Genomic DNA, 11,875 nt, shown 5'->3' on the forward strand with positions numbered 1-11,875 from the left:
TCCGACTTGGTTGTTTTCTAATAGTGCATGCGTCTGCAGGGAGTGCATGAGATCCTGCAGCTTTGACTTGGTAGTTTTTGAATAGTGCATCTTCCTGCAAGCATGGTGTGTGATCCTATGGCTCTAACTTGGTGGTTTTCTAATTGTGCATTTTCCTGCAGGGGGGGCGTGAGATCCTGCGGCTCTATGGCTACACAGAGGAGCAGCCGGATGGCATGAGCTTCTGCGACGAGGTGGAAGAGCCAGACACAGATAAGGTGGCCTCAGTGACGCTAGAAGTGACACTTCTGCGACTGGAACTCAACCTCCTTATTGCTGTAAGAAGGCATAGGCCCAAAAGAGTCAGCACTGCTAGCAGCAGCATAATAGGAACGGGCATAGAGAGCTACAGGGTTTGTGCAGAGCAAGGGGAGTGGTGGGAGAGACATCAGCATGAGGGAACACTAGGTACAGTTATTGCATTGGTGGGGGCGCATATTAGACACCTTCCTTCTTTACATTATCTTAGGGGGTCTGGACCAGACTTTGAAAAGGTCCAGAACCCTTGACTTGACTGATGCACAAGGAAACAGTTAAGGAAAATAGCATATACTGTTACTCTATGCGGTTGTCTGCCTGAACTGAAGGTGATTCCTCCCATCCCTTCGGCAATGTCCAGTTGAGCTGAGATAGCGACCATCTTCTTCCCAGGGACTCCTCCCAGCTGCTGCTTCTGGAGTCCCTGCGATCTACCTGTTCATGGCATTACAGAATACCAGTCTGCTCTCAAGCAGCCAACTCTCTAGCTTGAGTTTTCAAAGACATTTTGAAAACTTAAGTCTGGTGTCTTGTTGGAGAAGAGTCAGGCATATGTCTGGGAGCCTGACATGACACTGGCTCTGCCCCATCCTATTAACCTCTTCAGGCATTTGACCTTTTGGGCATTTTGTTACTGTGCTTGGGGAGTAAGGACCCTATTGGGTGTTGCACACTGGCACTGGGAACTGAAATTACTCTGGTAGATGTACTGCTATGGATCTCTGTAGTGCCTATATCCTTCAGCCACTGAGCTATGTAACGAGTAGAGCACAGGAAGGGACGGGGCAGGTGGATGTTTCATTGCCATCTTTGCTTATTGATATTTTATGTTCTGTTCTGAATGGACTTAGTTCCACATACTTAAAGATATGATATATAGGATCTGCAATGTTGCCTCTAATGTGGAAGTGTATGGTGTTCAAATGTCAATAAAAACATACACAAAAAAAACTTTACTCGGGAAGAGAATAGGGATAGTCATATAATGTAAAGTAAATATTAGTTGAAATAAAGTAATTACCTGCTTTGACAAAATCAAAAGTTGGTAAACTGAGCTGTGACCTGAGTAATTTAGCAGCTCCATGCGATTATAAGTTGTTATTAGGATTTTTTTAATTGTTTACTCGCATTAGAGAAACTAGAGATTCACTGGACCTCCACCCCCTGTGAGGAAATTTGTGTTCAGTTCAGATACATACAATTGTCACCTTAGACAAAAAATCTCTTTCTCGTAAGTTGTAGATGACCGACCTGACAACTTGTGTACAAGCTATCCCTTCGACCTGTTACCTGTGCAGGGTAAAGGTCATGCTAGTCAAATATAATGCATGACATTGCATTTACTTCACCTGTCTTCATCTGTCCACTTCTGTTCCAGATCACCGTTCGGATCTTGGATGGAAGAGATAACAGGATTAGTAGTCCTCCCAGGCCCCCACCGCTCCCACAGCAGGGCAGGCGTTTCCCTTTAGGTCCTCAGGCGTCATCATCCCTGGCATTGTCCAATCCATTGATTACCATGTCATCATGCAGGAGCTTCTGGATCATCTTCCGTCAGGCCAGGGTCCGTTTCCCTATTAACAGGCGTATCTGGAAAAGAGAAGGATATTTTCAAAACCGCATAGGAGCCTCCAGCAGTCCCAGATGTCTGATTATGTGCGTACACCATCCTCAACAATCCACCACCTACTGCCTGATGCTAATAACTCTGCTTATGCCTGACTGGGCGATTTCCTGGTGGACGTCAACAGTGGCCCTTCAATCAGTTCTATTATGCAGACCATCCTATGTCTCGCAAGTGCTCAGGCATCACTGTCTTCACCTTGTCCTCTCCAGGAGCAATCCTATGGACTCTCCCCCACTGCGAACAAGATAAAGCACCTGCAGTTATGAGGAAAGTGCTTTATTATATGGTGTGGTTGTGCAACCTCACCGTTTAATAGACTCACAAATCGTTGTTTGGTCCAGCCAGATTTGTTTGATAAACCTTATCTCAACCCTGGATAGCTGTTGCACTGAGCAGTCGGGCGTTATCAAAGGAACAAGTGTAAAACATTAAGATGTACCAAAACAGTTTAATAAGAAGAAAACACAACACAATAAAAATGTGACACTTTCTGAAAATAGGTTGTATTGTTATCTTTAAATAGACACCTTAACAACAAAAATCCACTGGAGGTTTCAGGAGGTATGAATTTTTAGAGAACCAGGTCTAAGGGGCCTGAAAAAATGGCGCATTTCTGTTGGCACTTTTAACACCTGCTCAGAGCAGGAATTAAAAAGGAGCATACCATTATTTATAATGGGCCCCTATGTACTTTGCGGGAGTAGCCCCAAATGTTTGGCACTACTCCTGCAGAGTACATCAATAGCGTAAAAATAAAAATAAAATGATGCTATTGCTCCCTACCCTGCGCCATGGTGTGCCGTATTACAAATACGGCACACAAATGTTGGTGGTAGGGGGGCACTAAGGGGCACAAGGAAAGTGGCACAGCACTGGGTGCAGCGCCACTTTCCTTAAATCTGCCCCTTACTGTTGGAGGCTTGCAAGTTTTCTTTTAAAAAGGGTTGCATGACTGATGCATATGTGGTGTATTTCAAACCTCAGCAGCGGCCCGTGAAGTGCAGCGGCTTTGTGTGCTCTGAGCATGTAGAAGGGCATTTGTCAGTTTCAGACTGTTGCACAGCGATGAGTTGGGCAGGTCGCGGTCAGGGTGAGTCTTTGGTTTGAGGCTGCAGGCTTTGAGGCTGATTCCGGCAGGGGCCAGCCCACAATGGGCTCAGACTCAGAAGAGATGGAAAACCTTCAAAAGATTGGTGGGGCCACAAGGGCTTGGGCCGTGGGCATTTGGTGCTGAGGTGGGTCAAGAGGCGGTTTCGTGGTTCCTATGGGCAAAGTTATTTTTCTTTTAAAGTTGGTTTCTTATTGAACAGGTCCTCTGTTCTCAGGAGATCTTGATCTTTGTTGAAGGCAGACAGATCTCCCAAAGCTTGGAGGTCGTTGGGCTGCAGTACAGGTCATCTTTTGGCGCATGATCGCTGGGTGCTTCAGACAGGCCGGTACGGCTGGAGCTAAGTCAGTTTGTGTCTGCAGTCTTCCCTGCTTGTGCAAATCTTCTAGGATTGTCAGGAATCTGAGTTATAGGGTTATGGGGTGCCACCTAACTACTCAATTTAGGGGTAGCCAATGGGCTGACCACCTTCAGGGTGACTACACCCTTCTAATGAGCACTCCACACACAAGAAAGTGGGGATAACCCTAATGGCCTGAGTCCTTCCAAACAAGATGGAGGAATGTAAAAAGTAGTGTCCACTTCAGCTCATACACCTTAGGGGTGAGACTGGCATGAAGTGGACACTAATTTAACTAATTTTCCTGCCTGTGCTGCCACCAGACGTGGAGTCAGGACAGGGGATTTGTTCACCCCCACCATCTGCAGAGACCTGGGTCACATAACAAAGGCAGCAAGGCCTTTGAAGCTTCCTGCCCTGGAATGTCCCTTCTGCCTGGGAAAGTATGTAACATCTCTTCCCAGTACAGGCTTTTGTCTTAGGTCCTCAAGAGCACTGGCTTTCACTGTGGGGGTCCAGAAGCTCGTCTGTGGTGGTTAAACTGGTCAAGACCAGTAAGTCAACACACTAGTAGCTGTTAGGTTTTCAGAGGGCACTTCTAAGGTTCAGAGAAGCCATTGTATAGCTGGGGAACTCGTAGTGACCAGTGCCCAGCACATGTATTTCAAATGGCTTCCCTGTGCACTTACTATATCTTAATATCGTCAGCGGCATTGCAGGGGCATATCCGGTCATGCATGTGTGCCCTCACATGTAATATAATGTACCCTGCCTTAGGACTGTAAGGCCTGCTAGAGGGGTGACTTACATGTATTGCATGCAGTGTTAGGGGACATGGCATACAGGCTGTGTGCCATATCATGTTTTCAATTTTGGGAGCACCTTGCCACACAGCCTGCAATGGCAGTCTGCATAAGGTTGGTGCTGGGCAAGAGTGGCAAAGTTGTGCTGCAGCTCTGAGGGGCCCCCTTCAGTACCCATACTCTAGGTACCAGTGGTACCATTCACTAGGAGCTTATAGGGGCCTGAAGGGCCTGATCACATGGGGATCAAGTGACCACTTGTCTTTGTTTTAGGGAGGAACACTGGCACTGAGGATCTGGTTAGCAGGAACCCAGTGCACTTCAGTTGAAGTTGCATCTTAAAACTAAGCAAACAGTGGAAGGTACTGTAACCAGCACCCAACTCCCTACAGTAATACAACACATTTCCCTCACCATCGACCATCAAAACTATCCCCCAAACAAAAAAGATAATAAAAAACAAATAGTAACCTAAAAAAACAAACTACTGCAAAGACACAGAAAAACCCTAAAGCTGTTATGGCCTCCATACATTTCTTTTAGGCCTCTGCATATGGAGGACATCAGGAAACACAAAAATCATCGAGATACTTAGGCCTCTTTAAATTTCTTTTAGGCCTCTGCATATGAATGACTTCATTTTCCTGATTACTCTTGTCTTGTGAACAGGAATGATCACAAGCTTCCACCCCAAGCTGTGAACCACCTATAACAGCACTCATTTCACTCCTCCCTCACCCCCACTTAAAGAAACAAGCGATAACCCACTCTGATCAGCTACAGGGGTGTTGCTATGACCAGTAGAACTAACAGGTGAGTCCACATGACTGGTGGAATCTGCAAGAAAAACCTTGTGACTGCTGGACACATTATCTCTATGCTTTTTGGCTACTCTCCTTTTCCTCCACCATTTTCCCCCTTCCACTCTAACAAAGTGTTTGGTGACTTGAGTAATCTTGGTCTTGGGATAAAATTTGGAACTGGATTTCTTAAATTGTTTTGTCACTCTAACTCGCTCCCCTGCAAAAAAACTCATCATATCTGACCTTACTCTTGTTCTGTGAACCCTCCACCTTGATCGTCACTTGATCCAAACTCTGGGTGCGATCATCAACCTTAGATTCCTTCACTACCCATTTAGGAGACAACTCATTGAAGGAGTACCTTCCCTTCAGTAATACAAAAGGGGCCACACCCGTGGTGGTGTGTGATGTATTGTGGTAACACCATATCCTGTCAGCAACAGCTTCCTGTAAACCAGTAGAAATCGCCAACTGCACTGTCTCTTTGAACGTTCGGTTTACCCTCTCAACTATCCCTTACCTTGTGGGCTATAAAGAGTGGTAGTGAGGTGTTTAATCCCAGATTTCTCCAAGAACTCCACTTTTTGGTGATAGACAAAGTAGACTCCATTTTCCGTAACAAGAAATGCTGGAATCCCCTCCATTCGAAACAACATCTTCAAGAACTCAATCACATTGGCAGTGATGTGTTCTCTCATAAAGCTATAAGAGACTGATTTGGAGTGGTAATCTACCACAGCCAACACAAATCTTTTGCCATTATTTAACCCTGCATTTGGTCCAATAACACACATCCCCAACTTTTCCCAGGGGTATTTGTGGTACCCCACTGGACAGAGCGGGGTATTACGAGTGTATATGCACTAATCCGCCTACCGACATGCCACACAATTTACTACATCACTTCAACATCATTATCCACCTCTGGCCACCAAAAGTACAAGCAGTACCATTTCCTTGTTCCAGTTACTCCCACGTGCCCTTTTTGAGCCAAATTAACCAATTTCCATCTTAGCTCACCTGGCAGAATCAACATGTTGCCTCTCATGATAAGATCACCCTGAACACTCAAATCATCTCCCACTTTAAAACAAGGTTTCCACTCAGTGACAGTTTGTCCCTCAAAAGGCCTTGTATCTCTTGTGTGTTCTTTGGCAATTATCTTTATCCACCTTCTCAGCTCAATTATTATGTGTCCCCACCTCCTCAGATGCTGTTATACCATCCTCCATCCCTCCAACCCAATGACCATCTGTCTCTCCTCACCAAACTGATCACTGCAAATAAAAAATACAATGAACAGAGCAGCCATTTAAATACATGTGCTCGGCACTGGTCAATACCAGTTTCCCATCTACATGATGGCCACTCTGAACCCTGGGTTGTTTGGTATCAAACAACTCCGAATTATAAATCCAAACTGGTATCAGTATTGGATTTATCCCTAAATGTACCCAGGTTTCACCTTAGAGGTGTCCCCTGCAAAAGCGAACTACCCTGGCATGGTTGCTGACTGGTTCTATCCAACCTGCCACCTCCAGACATCCAATCTACAAACCTTAGGGGAGGGATCCATCTCTGGTTTGTAGAACAAAGCCCTTCCTGAGTGGAGGTGCCAACAGCCCCTCCCCTAGGAATGTGCACTGCCCTGGTGGTGAGCTTCAAAGGGCTAACCGCCTTTGAAACTCGACCCCCAGGCCTGCAGCCAGCAGATGGTAACCCCATTTGGCGGGGCCAATAGGGGAAACTCACACATAGAGTAGGAGGAGTGGCCCCACCTGACATGCACCACCCCTAAGGTGTTGCCCGCTAGGTGGGCAATCCATTTAATTTTCCTCCATCTTGGATGGAAGGAAAATAGCCAGTCAGTGATAGGGAAGTGACCCTTCCCACAGGAAGTGGTCACTGTAATGGGTGTAGCCACCCAAAGGTAGGTGACCCATTGGTCACTACCAGGTTCCCTCTAAAACGCCCACTAAATACAGTATTTAGTGGGCACCCCCAGACCAGGAAATCAGATTTGATGGACAAAAGAAGACCTGCACCAAGAAGATCCGAGGCACAAGAACTGTGGACCTGCTGCAACAAAGAAAAGGCTCCAAATCCTGCCAGTTGCACCCAGGACCTGACAACACCGCAGAGGAGCTGCTGGACAACTGGAAAAACTCTGAAGAACCCCAGAGGACCTCCAGGCCTCGAAAATTGCCATAGAACTCCCTCCAGAGTGGAGGTACCACTCTACAACGGCAAGAAACCAGCAAGCCAGTGAGGGTCATTTCAATGACCAGCTGCTAACTCCTGAACTGGAAGTTGTAACTGGACACGACGACACACTGACGACCGCGAGGCCAAACCCTGTAAGTGTGCCAAGTTTGGTGGCACTGCATCCTCCAGTGGTCAAACAGTACCAATATTGGTATTGGTCAGCTAACGTCCGACACCAAGGAAACCAGCCCACCCGGGGCTGAAAAAGGACCAGGAGGAAGCCCCAGTCGAGGGACTTCAGGGACACCCCAGACCTCCCACCAGTGTGCCCCCGTTGTCCTGCAAACAACCCTCGAACCAACTTACCTCCTGCTCCAGAGGGCATCTTTGTGCACAGGTTCCGGCGCACCGATTTGCTCTGCACCCTGCCGCTCTGTGCCCTGCAACAAAGAACCTGCTGTGCCCTAAGGGTCCCCCACCCCTTGCGACCTAAACACTGCAAGGTGGCCCTCAAGGCCCTGCATCAGCTCCAGAGACTTTCTCCCCGCTGCTCCCGGGAGCCGCCCGAACTTCTCCAGTTGGCACAGTGTGCCCACCAACAACCTCGATCAGCCTGCAAAAGAAGAACTTGGGAAACCCACTGTATGATTTTTATATGTATTTTTAAAGGTGATCCTCCATTGATTCCTATGGTGCGTAGTTATACACAAAATACTATTTTTAATAAACTTCAAAAATTCATATCTCAAAAAGTTCTTAACCAATTTTGATAATCTAGGTCTTGAAAATTGCATAACAATCTGAAGTGCTTTTATAAATTGGTCTCTAGCTATTCCTTTGAGTGTGTGAGTTGCAAGATTGATACTGTGAGTACAACAAATGCTTTCCACTTCTCCAAGATTGACCTACTACATGCAAACAGGCATGATCTCCACCAAGCTGCCTTGAATGCCAGGAGTGACTTTGCCATGAAGCTCATCTTCACGGAGGAAAAGAGGAAATTGCTTTAGAGCATCCTTCAGCTCCCAATCACAAGAACTGAAAGAACAGGGGCACCAGCCCTCTCCATGTTGCTCCGCCATCTCCTCCACTATGACCATCACCTCCTTCACGACAACTGCCTCCACAACCACCTCACCACCACATACCTTTCCTCTTCCATATGGACCAGAGGGATCACTCCACTCTTCTTACCAGAAGGGCAGTCCACTTCTCCCTGGCAAGCTTTGTGAAGACTACAGCCCCAAATCTGTACCCAGCTAGGCCCAGATCTGTACCCAGCTAGATCATCCCCCCCCAAACGATACTACAGCATATCATAAAGTCATGCAGAGGATGGCCACATACCACTAGGTGGAAATATACATCTGCAGGAGGGCGGTGGCTTCCTTGTGGAGATTCTGCCTGAGACTCAATGCACAGTGCATTCTTCCCTATGCTCAATAGTATGCAGGAAAACAATACATCCGCTTGCTTGTGGAACATTTGCTAGGGATAGACAGTGACATTTCATATCTCCCATGTAAGTGGGAGATCAAGAAAGAGGTGTTCCACGTGTAATTTTTTTAAGTGGGGCACACCAAACACATATTTGTTCGCCACTCACGAAAACAGAAATAGTGAAACTACTCCGCCACTTATCCACACCCCTCCTTCTCACCAGAATGTACTGTAGATTAATTGGTCCGAGACATTTACTAACACGTTTCTCTTTTCTCCCTGTCATTCCATATGTGGTGTGAAAGATACAGCAATCACGAATGACACAACCTTGGCATACACCACAGTTGAAAATGTCAGTTCAGCCACATTACAGACTCTTAAATCAAACAGATGTATGATTTAAGCACATATTCTCAAATCTGTTACTCTAGACTAGCGTTTACCAAACTGGAGGTCCATCCCAAGCCTATTTTTGGCGGGTCAGCAAAGCTGAGCAATATATTTAAATGAAGATTTAATAAATAAATAAAGCTATAAATACATTGATAAATAGGTATATATGTAAATTTAAATAAAGCGTTAAATAAATTCAAATACAGCTTTAAATTCTGTATTCATCTTGTCACTTTGCTCGTGCTTTAAAGACAGATCAAATGTCAGGGTATTTCTTCTGAAAGATTTCTACTTATTCTTCTAACTTGGGGATTTGTGTTCCCTTTACTTTCTCCAACTGCAAAGTGAGAGGAGTTTTTAAAGTGAATTATGTGATTGAGTACAGGAAGTGTAAAAGGAAATGTAGTTGTTTTTCATGACACAAATCAAAATGTAAATACCTGTAAATGGACTATGTGCATTCAGCAGTTTGGAATGCAAAAATACAGCACTTTTTTTTTTGTAATTCTGAAGTGTGCTGGAAACTGGTTTTAGTAGGATCAAAACAAATCAAGTTACTTCACTTGGAGATATACAAATTCACAGAAATCCGATTTCCACACATCACTATTGTGTGATATATAGTTTTATCAGTGCAAAGTTAGTGGGCATTTCAATGGAAAATGTTCTGCCTGTAAATGACAATGCGCTACCATACAATGCTTTAGTTACATTAAAAATCGCCCCTCCTCAAGTCCATTAAAGATAGATGGGTTACGAAAGTTTGTTGTTCTAAAATGTGGGTCGTTGGTCTAAAAAATCTGGGAACCACTGCCCTTGACCACATATTCTGAGTCTGGCGATATAGCTCCAGAATCCTAAAGATTGGTTATATACAGTTACCTCATAAGTGAATGGACATTCCAAGATAGCTAGGTGGCCTACACCACACATATGTAATCCTGCAAAATGGATAATGTTTGTCAGTTACTGCATTCACTTATTTGGTGATTTTTTTTGTGGGTTTTGCCTGAGGGCCATTATTCAATATCTACTCAAATACAGCAAAGTGGAATGGACACTTCTATTAGAGCACAGTTGGTGACCGTACTCTTACATACAGCCACGGTAAGAAGTCCTGGACATCATGCCAATTAATATGATTTGTACTGTGGTTTTCAACAAGCACTCCAGAGTGGGCCACAAAGCCTATCACTCATACATACGCTAATGTACCAGGATACAGCTAGTACACTCGTGTTAGTAAAGAATAAATTACTTAAAGTGGTACAAGAGAGAGAGGGACCGCTAATACTTGCTTTTAACACAATAAATATTTGCTGGTTTAAACTCAGAAATGAAATGCAAACAAAAACACAAATGAAACCTGACACAGGCAGGGAAGACTAAACTGGACTTCAGCAGCAGCAATAAATTATCATCACCTATCCACAGTAGCTAAACATAATTGAGCATTTGCAGGAAGGTGCTGCAATAGAGCTGCTAGAAAGGAGAAGGAATACATGTAAACCATAAAACAAAAAATAGAAATGACTTAAGGAAAACCGGGGTCAGTTGGGGAGTTGGGATTTAATCAGCCACATACTGTGGCATCCACCCCAAAGACTCTCTTATTTCGGCTGTTAGATTCTATGGTGTTCTGGGAGGTTCCTTTCTATTTCAAAGTGCAGCTCGTGATTGTTTTCTCTTTTCAGGGTACACATCCTCACCCAGAAATCTTTCAGAAGCTGCTGCATGAGCGCTCTTTTTCAGAGGTAAGAGGGGCCCAGAGAACGGGAACGCAAATGTGAGAGACTACAGACACTAGAGATTTGAAAGAAGAAATTGTGGGAGAGGGTGACATTGGGAGAGAGTTTGTATGGAGATCAGTGACTTAGGACTGAGAGGATGATAATGACCCTAAGTCTCAAATGGTCATGAGAAAAAGAACGAAGCTGGTAAAGAAGAATAGTTACTATAAGTAGAGAGGGAGTGGTCGAGGAGGCATCAAAAGAATTATGGAACTGTATAATGAGGAAAAAAGGAAGAGTGAATCAAATTGAGCAGTACTGAGGAGGGCAGAATAAGCTGAGTAAAGATGTTAAAGACAAACGTTTGATTGAAAATTGCTTCAACTGCTGGTAGTAGTGGAGAATGTGCTACATTCTATATTTAAAGGTCCTCCAATATCTCAAAGCAGTGTAATATTTACATTTGTGCTTGCATGAGCTGTGTGCAGAAATAAGAAGCTTTTGTTGTGCTCTCTCTATTGTTATCTTGGATGACCTCACAAACCACAGAAAGAAGTTAACTTCTGGGAATCACAAAACTATGCAAGTTCACCTGCGACACAAGATCCCTGTGTGCATTAATATGAATAGGCAGTGATTACTTCTTTGTGCTGAAATGATTTTGCGTACCCCATAAGAAATGAATCCCAGAGTTCTCTCACTGACCACTTTAGAAGGGCTACACATGTTCTAGGTTGTATAGATGAAGCTGTGACTGTTTTCACTGAGTGATTATCTAAACCCTGCTCATCCTAGTGTACTTAAAAGTGTTTCCATAAAGAGAGCAGTGTTTCGGGGGACATAAGGGAGAGAAATTATGAAGTTGGAAGGTGAGAGCCCTGATGAGAGGGGGAGGAAGTCACAGAGGTTGGAGATTTTATGATATATGGAGTGTGGCAAGGTGTGTAACTTGATTCTTGACTGAAAAGCTTGCTCTGTCTCTCTGTCCCTTTTAGCTTGATGTTGCTGTGGATCAATTTCTGACTAAAGATAAATCCCAACAGGCTAACCAGCAAATAGCCAGCGATCAACATAACCTTCAGTCTGCAGGTAAAATCCCTCCGATGCCACTGTTGGCCCACTGCCC

At 44.7% G+C, this 11,875-nt stretch overlaps 1 protein-coding gene across 8 annotated transcripts in view; it reads left to right on the forward strand.

The window, feature by feature from the left end:
• RNF31 (ring finger protein 31) overlaps positions 1 to 11,875 on the forward strand; it is a 274,072-nt gene that overhangs the window by 46,057 nt on the left and 216,140 nt on the right. For all 8 annotated transcript variants that reach the window (XM_069238140.1, XM_069238137.1, XM_069238139.1 and 5 more), the window contains exons 4-6: positions 162 to 317; positions 10,714 to 10,773; positions 11,745 to 11,838. In XM_069238140.1, coding sequence (XP_069094241.1) covers positions 162 to 317; positions 10,714 to 10,773; positions 11,745 to 11,838 — 310 coding nt within the window. The remainder of the gene's footprint in view (positions 1 to 161; positions 318 to 10,713; positions 10,774 to 11,744; positions 11,839 to 11,875) is intronic.

Source organism: Pleurodeles waltl, chromosome 6 (genome assembly GCF_031143425.1).
Source record: "Pleurodeles waltl isolate 20211129_DDA chromosome 6, aPleWal1.hap1.20221129, whole genome shotgun sequence".
In the NCBI taxonomy this organism is placed as follows: Eukaryota; Metazoa; Chordata; class Amphibia; order Caudata; family Salamandridae; genus Pleurodeles; species Pleurodeles waltl.